Here is a 19,043-nt window from a genome sequence, read left to right as displayed (position 1 = left end):
CAAACTTGTATGCCATCTGTAAACACGAATACAATTGTTAAATTATGAGCCTAGTTGGTTTAGCCACAGCAAAAGCAAGCAACCTTCCAGCTAGCAACCTGCCATGATTGGCTGAGATAATGAGTGGGCTGGACATGCCGAGAGGTGAGTTTGGATTGGTCTGCCATGTAGCACTCGTCTGTCAATTGGAGCTGGTCAGTATGTCTAGGTAATCCTGTCAAATGCGGCTTTTTTATTTTATTTTTATGTATCGTGTACTGTTAGCTAGCTAACGTTATGTGCTCTCCACTTTCTGGAGGACTGAGTTTTGAAATCAGTGGAATTCGAGTATGATAGCTAAGGAGATGGAGATAACACCAGTCTGGATTACAACGTCAAACTAAGGGCAACCATGCATGGCATCAGACAGGAGACGCTTCCAACCATAATGTATACTGGTAAAATAGTCTAGCTAGCAACATTTTCAGATATTACACGTTTCTAATTTTGACAGAAAGTGGTTTCATTTCAAGTGTACTGTTAGCTTGCTGGGTCGCTAGCTAACGTTGTGTATGATCTTATTCATATCTCAGACTCATTTTCTTGACTAGTTATAGCCATAGAACCTGGTTGGTTAGTTACCTGCAGATTCATGCAGGGTAGTACTGTCATGAGTTGTGATTATGGTCCATTGTTTAGCTAGCTAGCTACATGTCTTAACAAAAGACTCTATTCTTAGTGTGCCAGAGCGCATAATAACTGATGAATTTTTGAACGCTCAACACCTGTTGAATTTGTCCGGTGTCAGTAAACATCGGCAACAAAGCATATTTCAATTGTTGCCAGCTGCACAGTTACAGTCACCAACACTCTGGATAACATGAAAACTGCCTAACCAGCTCTGCTAGGGGGAGTCAAATGGTCAGAGGGGGGTGTTCTCTCATGTGTCTGGAAGTAGGTAGCCAATGTTAGCCAGTTAGCTTGGGTGCTTGTCTGTCGTTGTGAGGTCAGAGCTTTCGGAACAACCCTACTTATTGGCCAGAGTCCAGTGTGCGCTCTGAATTCACAAACGGACAATCTGACAGTGGAGAACACACGGATCAACCCTTATAGAGATGGGTGGAGCTGAGACGTAAGAGAACAATGCTGAACGGGTGTAGACAGACCTCCAATAATAGTACCAATAATAGTGTAATGACCTGACTAGATCATGAAGGAACAATTGTCCAGACAGAGGATGGAGTTAACGAATGGACGGTTTATTAACACAACTTAACACAGGCTACTGTTTGGCCGTAGCCCACGCCAAATAAATGAAAGGTACCCTACAAACGAACCGTGACCTTCTCTTATGAAGCCCAGACGTAAGAGAGGGATGGCTAAACCCGGTCTTAACTTCCAATGCTCCATCCCCCTGCCCAACCCCCCTTCACGCCACTCCGCCAACCACCAGGCTGCCCGGTATCAGAACATTCCAGGCATTCCCGTGATTGGCAGATAGCAAGTTGATTGGCATGACCCCGCGAACACTGGTAAGTACGACACAACCCACTAATAGCCTAACACATAACCCACAACTGTCTGTGCGGGTCGCTACAATAGTACCAAAACATTGAAAAACTGTTTTCTCAAACGTGAGTTTACAAGTTGATCAACTTTCAAAGCAGAAATACTTTCGCATTGTTTCCTCAAATGCAGTGTATGATATACCATTTTGTAGCTCTGGGTCTCTACTTTTATCCAATGTAAAAAAAATAAAAAATAAAAAACAGAAATTCAAATGTTGCTACATAAGACCGAATCCAGGTGGTTAGTCACATATGCTATCCAACTACCCAACGTTTGTTGACTTGATTATTCACGTCATTCTTAGCTTACCTAAATTGTGTAGTCGTTGTCCGTTCTCAATGGACATTGTTAAATGGGGTGCTTGGTAAATGAACTCTGATTTATTTGTTCAGATTTCAGAGCACTCTTGGCTGAATGTTCCAGAGCGCAGAATAACGGATGAATTTACGAACGATAAACGGCCATTGAATGTGGCCGGTGTCAGTAAGCGTTAGGGGAAAATAACAATTTAAATTATTGACAGCAGCACAGTTAGTCACCAACGATTTGAATAACATGAAAAAAGCCTATTCAGCTTGGCGAGGTGAGTAGAATGGTCTGAGTGATGATGTGTTCTCTTGTTTATGTCTGGAAGTAGCTAGCAAGCTAGCCAACTGTAGCCAGTTAGCTTGGGTGCTTAACCCTGCTCCTTGGCCTATTTTGGGGTTGAATAATCATTGTGAGAATCAAGGACAGTGGAGATTAGGTACCATATTAAAATTGACATTATATATGGGCGAGAGCACGAATGATGTTTACAAATAGTCAAACTTTGCATCACTCCGCATTTAAACAATCGCTAAAGGGTGTACATTTGAGGGTCCTGTGTTGATGCAATATGTAGTGAATTTGTTATTGGGTAAAAAAAAAAGACGAAGAAACTCATATGCCGAACATCACCACATTAGTAAACTATTTGGTAGAGCAGGGCCACAAGGCATCATATGGGAAAGTACAACCAGCGAAACAAGGGATAACATGGTAATTAAAGTGGCCTCCCTGTGAACAGAAGTTACAATTATTCTGATACATTTTTATTTAATTTTTATTGTTCACCTGGTAACATAACGTTAGACGAAAAGACAGAGGTATAGTAGAGGACTTCTTGAGTTTAAGAAAACAGAGATGTAGAGTAGTTTATTATTTTTATTTTACTAGGGAAGTCCGTTAAGAACAAATTCTAATTTATATTGACGGCCTAGGAACAGTGCCTTGTTCAGGGGCAGAAAAGAGCTAAAAGATGAATCAATTCAATGGCCTTGTTGTCAGTCTCTTTGTCAACATGAATTTTAAAATCGCCCAACACAATGATTTTATCATAGTCCAAGGACAATAGACAAAAGTTCAGAGAAATCAGTAAAGAAAGTAGGGCAGTGCTTTTTGGTGGCCACCAGTGCTGGCTATAACCCTGTATAGCCAGCACTGGGGGCTGACATTTAAACAGTATATCATGATACATGAAATGTTCTTACAGCTGAGTGCATTAGTAAAATGCCCACCCTTTTCCCTTTGTTTTATAGAGTATGAAAAGCTGTAGTCCGGGGGGAGGCTTCGACAAGAGAGGCGCTACAGTCTGAAGACAGCCATGTTTCAGTGAGAAACAAACATTGCGCTCTGTAACGAGGTCATTCCCAAGAAAGGTTTTATTAGTGATTGCGCTAACATTTAAAAGCACCATAATGACTTAGTGCGGGCCACTCTGCTCCTGGGGCATCTGCTTCCAGGTAACCAATGGAATAACAACCAAATGATTAATATTACAACCACGTTTTCTGATAGTCTCCAATCTATCAGAATGGTAGGATATAACAGTCGTATAAACTCACTAGCAGGCGGAGTTAGAGGAACATTCTTCGGTATATATAGTGTATGTGGACACCCCTTGAAATGAGTGGAATCTGCTATTTCAGCCACATCCGTTGCTGACAGGTGTATAAAATCGAGCACATAGCCATGCAATCTCAATAGACAAACATTGGCAGTAAAATGGCCTTACTGAAGAGCTCAGTGACTTTCAAAGTTGCACCATCATAGGATGCCACCTTTCCAACAAGTCCGTTTGTCACATTTTTTATGCTAATTTTACAAAAGAGGAATTTGTATGCAAAACAAATGACTATGTGAATGAATGTTGCCGTCAACTATCTAAAGGTGACTATCGCAAACTGCATTATGTCCCTATCCTATAATTCCACCATAATATCTCATCCACAGTGGAAAGCTGTTTGGAATCAGGACAAATCACCAAAAAATAATTTGTGTGAAATTTCCCAAGATACCAACTTTCTATACAGTCGCTAAATTACACAAACAAGTGTCTCCTCCTCCAGGTAGACCCATTGTAGCAGCAATCGACTCTGTGACATCCAACATTTTCTAAATTTGTGGATTACCACATTAAACCAATGGTTGAGAATCTCCCATTTTATGTCAGACACTAGTCACATGATCTCATTGATAGAGGGCTTAGGAAGGATACCAGAGGGTACCCTGCTGGCCACTTTTGATGTGGAGAGCTTGTACACTAACATACCACACACTGGAGGCTTGCAGGCGCTACAACACTTCCTTCAGCAGAGAGACTCTACCCTTGCTACATCCAATGATTGCATCTCACAACTTACTGAACTGGTATTATCCAATAACTACTTTGTCTTTGAGTCAGACTTTTTCCTTCAAATTCGGGGTGTAGCCATGGGCTCCCCTTTTCCCCTCAACTATGCAAACCTGTATGTGGGACAATTTCAGGAAGCGCTCATGTACAAAACAGAGACACACCCCCTACTTTCTAAAATACTCCTATGGAAGACATACATAGATGATGTCTTTGTTCTCTGGGAAGGAAGTCAGCAGGAACTAAATGAATTCCAAACTCTACTAAACGAGAGCTCTGAATACCTCAAATTCACCATGCAGACTGATGAGAGAGAAATAAACTACCTGGACCTATGGATCATCAAAGAGAATGATGCATTACACACATACTTATACACAAAACCCACAGACTGCAATACCTTGCTATGTGTGGATAGTATGCATCCCCTTCCCCTCAAGAATGGTCTACCATATAGCCAGGAATTACTAAAAACTCAACCAAAGAAGAAAAACAACGCAACTGTCTTTTGCACTAAGTACACCAAGGGTTCGGAGAAAATGAAAGCAATCCTGAAAAAGCACTGGCATATTCTGCAATCAGACAAAAAAAAAATCGCACACCTCTCCAAGGAACCCCCACTGGTGGTCTGTAAGCGTGGTCATAATATTGGAGGTAGCTTGGTGAGATCTGACATGCCCCCTGAGCTCACTCAGACATTGTTGACACCTATCCCAAATGGGAACTACAAATGTGGCTCATGCGCACAGTGCAATCAGGGGCGGAAATCCCGGGGGGGACGGGGGGGACACGACCCCCCCATCCTGGGAAAAATATGATTTGTCCCCCCCCAATCTATCACTGAAACATAACTATGTAATTTAAATAATATTAATAATACGCAATGAAAGCAATTGTGCTGATTATAGACACTTAATAGAGCGTTTTTAAGTTTCAAAAGATTGCGACCCCCCCACTCTTTGCCTCACAATGGTTTGATCCACTGCCAGTTCCTTAGCTTGCTAGGTAACAGAGAGGTCGTATCTACTGTCTGAAAGGCACTCAATGCACGTAACTGACGTGAGGTTAATCCAGTCAATCGCGCACACACACTAGCTGAATATGCAGAGCTAGCGCGCAAATATTAACTATTAAGCTAGCTAGTACCTATTCCATTTATGTGGCGTCGTCAAAGATGGAATCTTTGCTATCGTCAATTTATTCCAAGATCAGCATGCAGATGATGTAAGTTAGTACTTCAAAGTCCCTGTGATAAAGGTTAGCGATAAACTGAACAGAACTACACTCTCTTCTACCATTGTCTTAAATATATTTAATGGCCTCGTTGCAAAAGTTAAATTGTCGCAAGGGAACTTTTATTTATTTATTTTATTTCACCTTTATTTAACCCGGGTAGCAAAGATTATAGCAAACACCACTGAAACTGAATTGGTGCTCGCTAGCTTTGCAAATTCAGCTATTGTTGGAAGCCAGCCAATATGAAACAAACTATTAAAATTACAAAAGGTTGCAGCATATGTTGTGTAAATGGTGAACTCATACAGCTGTCAACTCTTGTCATTTTAATCCGTTTCACATTTGCTAGCTACCTTTTAGATCGAAGCCCAAATAGAATGATTGAAGATGATAGAAGCCCATCTCCTACTGTAAATAACCTACACACTGTGTGTAGCCAGCCAGCCAGCCAGGTAGAAAAATGGCAGAAAAATAAAAGACGGACATCAGAGTATTTTTCAATACACCAAAACGCATAGTAAGAACCCTAGTAGCCTAATATCTCAAAGACTAGTTGATAAAATGTTCATAAGAAAGAAATGAAATTCTAATGGAAATGTTTCACAATGATGTCATTAGGCAGAGCAGGCAACAGATGGCACACAGACAGCAGAGTTGGGGACAGATATGCAGGGACAGACTGGCAGAGACAGGGAGTCTCAGGTAAGTTTGTTGAGTCTTTGTTTGGCAACATTATGAAAGGTTCTCAATTTTTTTGACTTGTAAAATAGGAACATAATTGGAAAATGCCATGGATACCCCCACTCTCAACTTAAACTGGTGACTGAACTAAGATTTGTTAAAGGCAATGGTATTGCTGTTGTGATTAGTTGTGTAGTTTTGGGTACCGGTAGTTAGGAGTACGGCAAACACCTTATTTCTTTTGTTCCTCAATATACATTTACTATATTACAATGTAGGCTATGTGTTACAGCACTACTTTTGGTGTCCCCCTCAGGAATTGCTCTTGAGAAAATTTCATGTAATTGTCCCCTCCAAAGTTGATATCAGATTTTCGCCCCTGAGTGCAATAGCACTATAAAAACACCCTTCTTCAGACACCCACAAACATGTCGGAAAATACCTGTTAAGGGTATCATTTCATACAAGACCAAGGGAGTAATCTATCTCATCACCTGTTCATGTGGAAAAGCCTACGTAGGACAAACGAAAAAGACAATTAAAACAACGCATAGCTGAACAGCACAGCTCAATCAGGTGTAAGAACATTGACAATCCAGTAGCAGCTCACTTTGTTGAAGCTAACCATCCAATCTCCTCCCTCAAATACACAGGCATTGAGAATGTTGCTCTACCAATGAGAGGAGGTAACATTGAGATCCAACTACTACAAAGGGAGGCTTACTGGATATCCAATCTAAAAACATTGACCCCTAGTGGTCTGAATATTGAATTTGATCTCAGGCCTTTCTTATGAACAAGTATTATATATTGATATATTCTTTCTACAGCTTATTAGCGTACACCTATGATTCTATATGATAACAATAGGCTAATATATTTAATATGCCCCAAACTATTGTTTTTTTGAACAGTTTCACTAATTCATTCTAATTAACTTAATCATTATGACACACCCCTCACTATTGTCATTGGTTGCTCTAATTGCACTGTTTGTCTACATAACCTGGTTCAAGTATTCATGACATTACCCTGAAGAAGGCACCGTGATGCCGAAACGTTGGTAAATACCCAATAAATTACTGGGAGTTTATATATGGAGTCTGCGACTCTTTATTTTGATAGTTAATCGTTTTTTCACCGTTAGTCAGCACTTCCAACAAAGTACTTTTTTCTGGGTGTGCGCCAGCTCATGTTTTTTATGTTGAAAATTCTAAAATAATTTGCTGCATTTTTCACAATTTTCCATCCAGTTTTCTTTATTTTTGTAATACACTGAGTGTACAAAACATTAAGAACACCTGCTCTGACCAGGTGAAAGCTATCATCCCTTATTGATGTCAGTTGTTAAATCCACTTCAACCAGTACAGATGAAGGGGAGGAGACAGGATAAAGAAGGATTTTTAAGCCTTGAGACATGGATTGTGTATGTCTGCCATTCAGAGGGTGAATGGACAAGACAAAAGATTTAAGTGCCTTTTGAATGGGGTATGGTAGTAGGTGCCAGGCACACCGGCTTGTGTCAAGAACTGCAATACTGCTGGGTTTTTCACGCTCAACAGTTTCCCGTGTCTATCAAGAATGGTCCACCATTCAAAGGACATTCAGACAACTTGACACAGCTGTGGGAAACATTCGAGTCAACATGGGCCAGCATCCCTGTGGAACGCTTTCGACACATTATAGAGTCAATCCCCGACGAATTGAGGCTGTTCTGAGGAAGGTGTTCATAATGTTTTGTACTCCCCAACGAGTTCAGGAGGCGAAGGTCAAGTCATGCATCCTCCGAAACATGACCCACCAAACCGCGCTTCTTAACACCCGCCCGCTTAACCCAGAAGCCAGCCGCACCAATGTGTCGGGCGCTCGAGTCGCAAGAGTGCGATGAGAAAAGTAAAGTGGACAGACCTTCTTGTGCTTTCTATTGTCACCATACTGAACAGCTTCCCGAATAAACAGCAAAGCTTTATTGGGCTTATTTGACTGTAATAAACAAAGTGTCTTAATTAAAATAAATGTTTTTTATTTGTAATCCACCATCTAATTTAATTCTGTATGTTTATGAACGTAAAATTCCACTCCACTAATTCTCTAATGCTACAGTACATCCCATGTGTTGTAATAAGAACTGTAGGTGAAGTGAATAACCTCACTAATTATCTCTACTGCCAGGTTGAATGCCACCCCTATCTGAACCAGGAGAAGTTGATCAACTACTGTCACTCTAAGGGCATCTCTGTGACAGCCTACAGCCCCCTGGGTTCCCCAGACAGACCATGGTGAGGGCATATACTTCAACTAATAATACCTGAGAGATATACACTGAATATACAAAACACTAAGAACACCTGTCCTTTCCATGACAGACTGACCAGGTGAAAGCTATGATCCCTTATTGATGTCACTTGTTAAATCCAATATTTCAATTCAATATTAGGAAGGTGTTCCTAATGTTTGGTATAGTCAGTACACATTCACCTTGTACATGAATTCTGAACATACAGACATTTACAGTTGTCCCTGTGAAAAGATTGTAACACTGTGTGTCAATAACAGGACCAAACCAGAGGACCCTTCGCTGCTGGAGGATCCCAACATCAAGGCCATCGCTGAGAAACACAAGAAGACCACTGCCCAAGTACTGTACTCTAATACCCTTTTCACACTATCGAGCCAACCCGAACCATACTGATATTTTCTTTAACCTGGGATCACATTTACATGTCCGCTTTTCTCTCTGTCATCCTCACTTCAGGTCCTGATCCGCTTCCAAATCCAACGGAACACGATTGTGATTCCCAAGTCTATCACCCCCACACGTATCCAGGAGAATTTCAAGGTATTATCTCCCATAAATTCTCCGTTATTTGAAGAGGTGTGTCATCTGATTTAGTTCACACGTGTGGCTTTGGGGTAATTGTCTTTTTGAACCATGCAGGTGTTTGACTTTGTGTTGAGCGACGAGGAAATGAAGACCATTCTGGGCTTCAACAGGAACTGGAGAGTCTGCCCAATGACAGGGTGAGACCCTACGTGGTTCATTTTGACCAATGTACTGTATTTTACAGTATACACAGTCTCTGCAGAGGCTCAAACTGTTTAAATAAGTATTATGAGGTCAAATTTCAGTCATCCTCATTTTAATGTGATGATGACAGCTATGTTTATTATGCTGTTACTTTTCTTTGAATGCAAATATACTTCATGTTTATTTGATTTCTGAACATGTGAAAAACTGTACTGTCTCTCTGAATGGTGTTTTGTTTTTCTTTGTCATCCAGGGGCATGAAGCACAAGGACTACCCCTTCGATGCTGAATTTTAAGGAACGTTACATCTGGTGCTATAACTTGGTTGAGATGTCTGCCCTCTCTCTGTTCTCGTTCAGATTCATTCTTATTTCTCCCTTTAAGACAATGTGCATAACAGCCACCCTTGAGCTAGTTTCTAGCGATTGACTGATTTAGTGTCTGTGTGTTGCGCTATTGTATTTCTCATGACATATACACTCTGACTTATGTTATAGCCTGCTAACCTAGCCTAATGCACAATGGTCATTATTTTTTCAACAATCATGGAAACATAATTTGACATAGGATTGATATTAGTGAAGTTTAAAAAAAGCTTGAGAGTTTAGTCGCTGGTTTGATAGGAAATCTTTAGCCTTGGATCTGCTAACACACAATAGGGTGTTTGTGGCTTCTCACATGACCTAGTTTGTTTGTCTCATTCGATTTGAGTCTCCAATGGTCTCTCACAAACTTTTTCATCAATGAGCCTCCACATTTAAAGGCCATACAATAACCATATAACTTTAAAGAATTGATGTTAACCATAAGTATTCATAGTTTAAGCATAGGAGCTGGGTATGTCATACCTGGTCTTACTGAATTAAGTAAGTTACAGAAATATCACAGTGGTACATGGACATTGTGTATGTGATGTACAGTATTATATATCAACTGTGAGATTATTCACTTAAATCCATCTGTTTTTGATTCAGGGATAAAAACAGCCAAAGAGTAGAACATTGGCATATAGAAATAGCTTATCCTAATACTACATTGACCTATATGCATTAAGATATTTTGTTGAACACTCCTTCCATGAAATGCCTACTCATAGGAGCCGTTTTCCCTAGAAAGATTTCATCAACACTCCTTGCCTTACAGGATAAAGCACTTCTACTCATTGACTGACTCATGATGTGGGTTGAGACTGTTGTGAAATTCCCAGTTCTCTTCTGTGAAAGTTTTTAAAATGTATTTTTTACCAATAAAGCTTTCTGTGCTTCATTCATTGTGTACTGTGTTCTTATATACTATTATACATGCAGATGATAAGAAAATATTCATATATCAAGGTAGTCAGTTAGCAGTTTATATTTCACTGTGTAAGTTGTCAATATTAACATATTGTTTGAGATATATCTCTAAAGAGCTCTGTCTAAGGAATGATGAATATAATTTCATATTAGAACAGGGACACCATGATTTGAAAGGCACTTTCCAACATGTAAGTAAACTTACAAGTTATGCAACATTTATAATAAACGTGTTTAAACTCTGAACAAGTAAAGGCAACACTATTTGGCACCTATAGTTGAAGTCGGAAGTTTACATACACTTAGGTTGGAGTCATTAAAACTCGTTTTTCAACCACTCCACAAATTTTTTGTTAACAAACTATAGTTTTGGCAAGTCGGTTAAGACACCTACTTTGTGCACGACACACGTAATTTTTCAACAATTGTTAACAGACAGATTATTTAACTTATAATTCAATATATCACAATTCCAGTGGGTCAGAAGTTTACATACACCAAGTTGACTGTGCCTTTAAACAGCTTGGAAAACTCCAGAAAATGATGTCAAGGCTTTAGAAGCTTCTGATAGGCTAATTGACATCATTTGAGTCAATTGGAGGTTGACCTGTGGATGTATTTCAAGGCCTACCTTCAAACTCAGTGCCTCTTTGCTTGACATCATGGGAAAATCAAAAGAAATCAGCCAAGACCTCAGAAAGAAAATTGTAGACCACAAGTCTGGTTCATCCTTGGGAGCATTTTCCAAATGCCTGAAGGTACCACATTCATCTGTACAATCAATAGTACGCAAGTATAATCACAATGGGACCACTCAGCCGTCATCCTGCTCAGGAAGGAGATGCGTTCTGTCTCCTAGAGATGAACGTACTTTGGTGCGAAAAGTGCAAATCAATCCCAGAACAACAGCAAAGGACCTTGTGAAGATGATGGAGGAAACAGGTTCAAAAGTATCCATATCCACAGTAAAATGAGTCCTATATCGACATAACCTGAAAGGCCGCTCAGCAAGGAAGAAGCCACTGCTCCAAAACCACCATAAAAAAGCCAGACTACAGTTTGCAACTGCACATGGGGACAAAGATCGGACAAATGTTCTCTGGTCTGATGAAACAAAAATAGAACTGTTTGGCCATAATGACAATCGTTATGTTCGGAGGAAAAAGAGGGAGTCTTGCAAGCCGAAGAACACCATCCCAACCGTGAAGCACGGTGGTGGCAGCATCATGTTGTGGGGGTGCTTTGCTGCAGGAGGGACTGGTGCACTTCACAAAATAAATGGCTTAATGAGGAAGGAAAATTATGTGGATATATTGAAGCAACATCTCAAGACATCAGTCAGGAAGTTAAAGCTTGGTTGCAAATGGGTCTTCCAAATGGACAAAATGGCTTAAAGACAACAAAGTCAAGGTATTGGAGTGGCCATCACAAAGCCCTGACCTCAATCCCATAGAAAATGTGTGGGCAGAACTGGAAGTGTGTGCGAGCAAGGAGGCCTACAAACCTGATTCAGTTAAACCAGCTCTGTCAGGAGGAATGGGCCAAAATTCACCCAACTTACTGTGGGAAGCTTGTGGAAGGCTACCCGAATCGTTTGACCCAAGTTAAACAATTTAAAGGCAATGCTACCGAATACTAATTGAGTGTATGTACATTTCTGACCCACTGGGAAATGAATAAAATAATTTAAAAAATGAAATAAATAAAAGCTTAAATAAATCATTCTCTCTACTATTATTCTGACATTTCACATTCTTAAAATAAAGTGGTGATCCTAACTTACCAAAGACAGGGATTTTTTACTAGGATTACATGTCAGGAATTGTGAAAAACTGAGTTGAAATGTATTTGGCTAAGGTGTATGTAAACTTCCGACTTCAACTGTATTACATTACACACTGACATTATCAGTGGACGTTCTGTTCGCCTCCTGAACTTTTCTGTATCTCAAGAACAATGTCAAAGTAGTGGTTGAATCTATATACAACTACTGGACTTCTCGCTGTATGTCCCCAGTGTTTTTCACAGACCGGAAGACCGGCACTACAGTATAGGAATGTGGGTGTCAGGTCAGTGTCCTTTCTCTGTCTTTAGCTCCAGTTCCACTCTGAGGTTTCAGTACTCTGCATGCAGAGGGAAGTCTTTGTGCTTGTTGCCCCTGCAGTGAGGAGGAGGGTACGTCAGGGAAGAACAGGTAAAGAGGATAGTGGGGTTGAAGACAGCATCTAGACACTCTGGAACTCTGTGGACTCACCATTCCATAGTGAATCCTCTCCATTTCCTGTTGAAACCCAGGATGACTTTTATGTCTGCGGGACTTAACTTGAAGTCAGACACCTGTTTATAGGCCACAAAATAACAATTTAGGAGTGTGAAGGAAACAGTGGCTCGGGAGTTACATTCCTGCCTTGAAACCAAGAGATTGTGGGTTCAAATCCCACAATCTCTTTTTTTGCGTGCAACTCTCAATGTGAAATATACAAAAAGAAAAGGTAAAGGTGTCAATGGCTCCCAAGTTAAATCCCTGCCTTGCATGTAGGTTCAAAACTACTCTCGCCTGTTTGTGTACGACTCTCAATATCATATACACTGAGCGTACAAAACATTACGAACACCTGCTCTTTCCATGACAGACTGACCAGGTCATCCCTTATTGATGTCACTTTGTCTTGCCCATTCAAAGGGTGAATGGGCAAGACAATATTTAAGTGCCTTTGAACAGGGTATAGTAACAGGGGCCAGACGCTCTGGTTTGAGTATGTCAAGAACTGCAACACTGCTGGGTTTTTCACGCTCAACAGTTTCCCGTGTGTATCAAGAATGGTCCACCACCCCAAATACATCCAGCCAACATGTCACGACTGTGGGAAGCATTGGAGTCAACATGGTCCACCACCCAAAATACACCCAGCCAACTTGACACGACTGTGGGAAGCATTGGAGTCAACATGGGCTAGCGTGCCTGTGGAACGCTTTCGAACACCTTGTGGAGTTCATGCTCCAACGAATTGAGGCTGTTCTGAGGGGGGGTGCAACTCAATAAGAGAGGTGTTCCTAATGTTTTGTACACTGTATACAAAGAGAAGGGTAACACGTGTGAAGGGGTCTGTGGCTCTGGTGTAAGGATCTTTCCCCCAAAGCACAAGGTTGTAAGTTTGAACTCTTGTGCTGGCTCTTGAGCATGGTTGGCTACTGAGGACTCTGCTGGTCAGTGAGTCAAGACAACTTCAGGGAGTGGCTGCCACACATTTGATGCCCGGGGGGGACTGGCATTGGCTGGAAGAGCGTGACAAGCGGACGGGCTAAACCACTCCTGGAAAAAGTGGGAACTAAGTTTTAAATGAAGATGTGCCTATATTTAAACAAAGTGCCCACTCTTTCCATGAGGGGACACCAAGTATTTACCACCATGAGTTCTGAGAGCCTTCCAACTATCCCAGAGTAAACGCAACTACATTCAGGAGCTGAGCCTGGGATCGAACCTACAACTCTGTACATCAGAGGTAAGATTCTTACCAGAGCCAACAGCTCTTCCACAGTTAGAATACTGCTCTTCGTATATTTGACATTGAAACAGACAAGAGAGGAGATTTGAACCTAGAACCTCTAGGTTGGGAGGCAGGGATTTAACCTCTGGGGGACCAACTCCTTCAGGATTCTGCGTAAGCACGCCCTTAGAATGCACTGACAGTGGTTTCCACATCTCTATCTAGGCAGTTATATTTGAATAGAAAAGACACTGCCAAAGTTCAATGAAGTGAAAAAATGTATTTGAAGTAAAAAAAAATATATATTTTATTGAATCGCTTCCAGTCACAATTGTAATTGTCAAAAAATACCTGGAAATTTTCCTTGATCCGGGAGGGCGTTGCCGACTTGGGAATGACGATCACATTTCTCTGGATTTGAAAGCGGATAAGGACCTGTGGAGATAAGAACAGGGATTGGTCCCTTGGCTGGCCTTAGACCAAGACTCCTTTTACCCAGCCAAAGAATGTAACTGTTACCATGTGAGTGTTGGACCCACGTCCTGATGACATGGTTTCAAAACAATGATTCTTATGTTAGAAGAGACTTGTCTTGGAAAACAGCATCCAAAACCTTCACAATTGAATGTCCCCATTCTAATCCCTAGGTGTTTTTCTTTCAATTCTACACAAGGGACCAATATCCAATTTCATACATAGGCTAATCAAGGCTTAAAATATAGGATCAAATCTTGCTACAGTATGTCACTAAAGGCAGAATTAGGGGAAAGTGTTGTTTCTCTCATACCTGTGCTGTGGTCTTATTGTGCTTATCAGCGATGGCCTTTATCTTTGGGTCCTCAAGCAGGGACGGCTCACCAGGTTTCGCCCTGTTGAAAATGTCATTTATTTTATGTTGACGTGAAGTCAAACACAAGTCATTGTTTGTGGTGGGTGGGGCCTGAACAAAAAAATCTAGGGAAAGAATAGGGTCCGACACTGCACGCACTCATTGAAACGTTGTCAATAACCAATTAAACACAATGCATGTTTTCGATCATTTCAGTGTACAGGTTGAGTGTATTTCATTCTTGAACCTTCTATTTGATCCAAAGTGACTGTAAAAGTGTGATCTATCTCACCATGGTCTGTCTGGGGAACCCAGGGGGCTGTAGGCTGTCACAGAGATGCCCTTAGAGTGACAGTAGTTGATCAACTTCTCCTGAGTCAGATAGGGGTGGCATTCAATCTGGACAAATACAAAGATGAGGTGTTGGGAATACAGAGATGGGGGTAATAATGCCTTGATACAAACTGTATTGACTTGTTTTGTCTGTCTTGATCACCACAGACTACAGTACCTGGATGTTGGCAGGTTTATACTTGAGGCCTGGCTTGTTCAGGATGGATTCAATCTGGTCTTTGTTAAAGTTGGAGACACCGATAGCCTTGACCAGTCCAGCATCCACCAGCTCCTCCATAGCCTATTCAATAGGTCAAGATCTAGCTCAGTAAACTGTCAAATATCTTGTGGTATAATCTTGTTTGCTGGTGTCGGGGGATGTCTGTGGAGAGACCTGAAAAGAGCTGTGCAGTGACACTCCCCATCCAACCTGACAGAGCTTGAGAGGATCTGCAGAGAAGAATAGGAGAAACTCCCCAAATACAGGTGTGCCAAACTTGTAGTGTCATACTCAAGAAGAGTCGAGGCTGTAATTGTAATTGTAATTATGCTTAATCTTGGTCATCATCATAGTTCATTAAAACTCTCAGGATATATGCCAAATGAGAAGACTGTCAATTATTTGAACATGAACACACCGGTAGCTGCCAAAGGAAGAAACAGTTAACTGCCTATTGTTGATTCCATGAGTTCAGTTCAACAATGATCAATGCCATCCATGCAAGATGACTAGAATTAACAATTACGCTTTATTGTATATTAAAGATATGAAAGATGCTTGATCTTGCTGTCTTTTTCTTTATGTGGAAGACTCTACACTTCTGGTGTCTCACAAAAGTAGAACTATATCTTGGATAGCATACTTAGCACAGAGCTTACTAACATTAGCAAATGGCTTGGAGATAATAAGCTATCTCTGCACTTAGGGAAAACAGAAGCAATTATTTTTGGATCCAGACCTAAATTTAGTAGGTCGTCTGAAATCAGAGTGGAGTTAGGGGGTGAGGTGCTGACTACTAAAACCTCTGTTAGCTACTTGGGATGTATCCTTGATGGAAGCTTGGGAGGTGTGAGCATGGCCAATAAGGTGCTAGGGAAGGTTAATGCCAGGACTACGTTTTTGGCTAGAAAGTCCAAGCTGCTTGATAAGGACTCCATGAATGCCATTTTGACTACGCTAGTACTTCCTGGTTTGGGGGCTTATCTAAACTTATGAAGGGGAAGCTCCAGATAGCCCAGAATAAGCTGGTCAGGGTAGTATTGAAGGTGAGTCCACGTACTCACATAGGCAGGAGCTGCTTTCAGGAACTAAACTGGCTGCCTGTTGAGGCTAGGGTGTCCCAGATTAGACTAAATTTGGTTTACAGGAGTATTTATTGTCTGCGCCCAGATATCTAAGTGATTACTTTCCTCTTGTTAGGGATGCACACAATCACAGCACCAGATCAGGTTCAGGAGTAATGCTGGGAATGTTACTTTCTTGTATACTGGAGCCTCAGAATGGAATGAGTTGCCTCTGCCCATAAAAAAAACGTCCTCTCTGGGCAGCTTTAAAAATAAAGTAAAAATTATGTTTGACGCCTTCTGTGCCTATATGAATAACCCCTATGATGTAACTGCAAAGGTGAGAGATGTTTTTTGGTTTTATTATTTCACTGCCATACCTTGTTTAACTGTGTTCGATCTTGTCTAGCTATCTTGTCTCAAGAGGACCACGATGGAAATAAGTCCCAGATTGTATTGAATGTTATCCTCGATGATTTGTATGGCTTTTTCAAGTTTTATGTGTGCTTGTTTTTTTTAAATGGTTGAATTAATAAACTAAACTAAATGTCCCCAACATGTGAGGAGGGTTATGGGGTTTATGTAGAGGGAGAGAGTGTCACTAGCATACAATAGATTAAAGGCAACAGATCTACATCACAAGCCTCGAAAGCATAGCTAGTTTACTAGACTTGAACCCACAAGCTATCTAGGTTAGGGTTGGGCATAAGGTTAGCAGTGTGGTTAAGGTTTGGTTTAAAATCACATTTTAAGAAGAGAAATTGTAGAAATGGGAGGGAGTTATAGCTTGGTTGTGGTAACTAGTGACGGGCCCTGAAGAGCCTGTCTAGAGGACTTGAGAACTTGAGAAAAGTGTAAATGTACAAAGGATGAAAAGCTGAGATTGAACAGTAAAATATGGTGAGGTGTTCTAATTATTGTATGTTGAGCAATGAATTCAGATTAAAATTAAAATGGATTTGAACATATTTAAGTTTTGTGATACGTTTACATCCAGACCATAACATTGTCCTACCATAATTTCTCATCATAGGTGACATTATAATAGTTAAACACAAAAACATTTTCAAACGCACATACCTAAAGTATTGCAGTAGTTATTAGTGATTCTGTAAAAGCATACTGTTTTGGCAAATACTTCGCCAAGGTAATCTACTGACTCAAATACTAAAATAAAACATTTATTGATTTAAAACACACATTCAAATGTGTGTGTGTGTGTGTGAAGTGGTGTAATTGTTATAGTTTTGAATTAAAGACCTCAACCAGAAACATTTTCAATAAGTAGAAATTACTCACTCCAAACATCTGTCAAAATGTAAATAACGCAGTATTGTGGAAGTGATCAGACATCAAGTATTTCTCACTGGAACCAGTTAGTAGTGTATTAAAAACATTTTCATTCAAAATAAATAGGAATAAATTGATGAAAAGGACATTATAATGGTTATCATTAGAAATCAATATCAAAGACATCAAACGTTTCACATTGAAATCAATTAGTAAAGTGTTGCCAGATTGTGACCGTTGAGGTTGGGTTAGGAAAACTAAATAAAATGGGTGCATCGTTCCGGACCTGTACCGGACTTAGCAATGATAAACAACCAACTTAACAGAACTTGAAGAATTTGAAAAATAATCATGTGCAAATATTGTACAATCCAGGTGTGTAAAGCTCTTAGACTTTCCCAGAAAGAGACTTACCCAGAAAGACTCACAACTGATATCACTACCAAAGGTTATTCTAAGATGTATTGACTCAGGGGTGTGAATACATATGTCAATTAGATATTTATGTATTTCATTTTCAATAAATTGGAAACATGTTTTCACTTTGTCATTATGGGGTATTGTGTGTGTAAATGGGTAAGAAAAACATTAATTGAATCAATTTTTAATTCAGACTGTAACACAACAAAATGTGGAATAAGTCAAGGGGTATGAATACTTTCTGAAGGTATTGTATATATTTAATGACAAGTACCATGTCCTCACCCTGTAAAGTTTAAACTGAAATTGTTCAAGAGGAACAAGCTAGCTAGCTTGATAAACAGTGCGAACAATTACATTTGGGTTAGCTAGCTAAATTATACAGCCAGAATTGTGTCTATATTGATGCTGTTACAATAACCAAACAGTTGGATAAAAAAATAATTTGTGAATCCATGATGTGGCATGCAATTCCAATGTTGCTTGAGTTAATTTCTTAAGTTGATTTGAGATAATCTCACTGCAACACAGCTCACTGTGTCCATGTTGCTTGAAATAGACGTTTTCAATGAACCGTCAGTCAAGGTGAGCTCCCCACCCACTCAGTCTGCCTTTTCAGAGTCCCTGGTAGTTTGACATGAGAAAAAAGTACCCGGAAAAAATATTATAGGTATTTTAGTCACTCAAAAGGCTATTTTACATGGGCATCATAATGACTTGGCTCAGGACCTTTAAATATATTTGGCTACATGTGAGAGGTTATAGGCCTACAGTCAATGTCCAGACTTCAGAAGATGAAAGGTTTGAACCCTTTCCACCTTGCATGGATTTCTTGTGTTTCATTTATCTGCACAAGGTGCCTCTCTTGGAAAGAAGTATTGTGTGTGGATGTGGGCACACACCAGAGTACTGATTTTGCCATTATGTTGAAAGAGCCTGTGTGCTGGCCGCTCTGAT

General features: G+C 40.3%; 2 protein-coding genes across 3 annotated transcripts in view; one reads left to right on the top strand and one right to left on the bottom strand.

Moving 5' to 3' along the window:
* Nucleotides 1-8,175: 8,175 nt before the first annotated feature.
* The window catches only part of LOC115180542 (aldo-keto reductase family 1 member B1-like), a 42,262-nt gene continuing 31,394 nt past the window's right edge, over nucleotides 8,176-19,043 (top strand). Inside the window, exons 1-5 of one of the 2 annotated variants that reach the window (XM_029742707.1) lie at nucleotides 8,176-8,398; nucleotides 8,676-8,757; nucleotides 8,875-8,958; nucleotides 9,058-9,140; nucleotides 9,401-10,413. In XM_029742707.1, the coding sequence (XP_029598567.1) occupies nucleotides 8,181-8,398; nucleotides 8,676-8,757; nucleotides 8,875-8,958; nucleotides 9,058-9,140; nucleotides 9,401-9,443 (510 nt within the window). In that variant the 5' untranslated portion in view covers nucleotides 8,176-8,180 and the 3' untranslated portion in view covers nucleotides 9,444-10,413. Of the gene's footprint in view, nucleotides 8,399-8,675; nucleotides 8,758-8,874; nucleotides 8,959-9,057; nucleotides 9,141-9,400; nucleotides 10,414-19,043 lie in introns of those variants that run through there. The other variant, XM_029742706.1, reaches the window with a different exon arrangement.
* On the bottom strand, nucleotides 12,329-15,390 carry LOC115180539 (aldo-keto reductase family 1 member B1-like). The gene is made up of 6 exons (XM_029742703.1): nucleotides 15,271-15,390; nucleotides 15,052-15,158; nucleotides 14,718-14,799; nucleotides 14,282-14,365; nucleotides 12,697-12,779; nucleotides 12,329-12,600 (listed from the first exon to the last, which is right to left on the bottom strand). Exons 1-6 carry the CDS (start codon nucleotides 15,388-15,390, stop codon nucleotides 12,558-12,560), a joined length of 519 nt encoding a protein of 172 aa, XP_029598563.1. The 3' UTR covers nucleotides 12,329-12,557.

This window comes from Salmo trutta, chromosome 40 (genome assembly GCF_901001165.1).
Source record: "Salmo trutta chromosome 40, fSalTru1.1, whole genome shotgun sequence".
NCBI classification, from domain to species: Eukaryota; Metazoa; Chordata; class Actinopteri; order Salmoniformes; family Salmonidae; genus Salmo; species Salmo trutta.
Note: the sequence above shows the minus strand (reverse complement) of the source record. Positions and strands in the feature narration are given on the sequence as shown.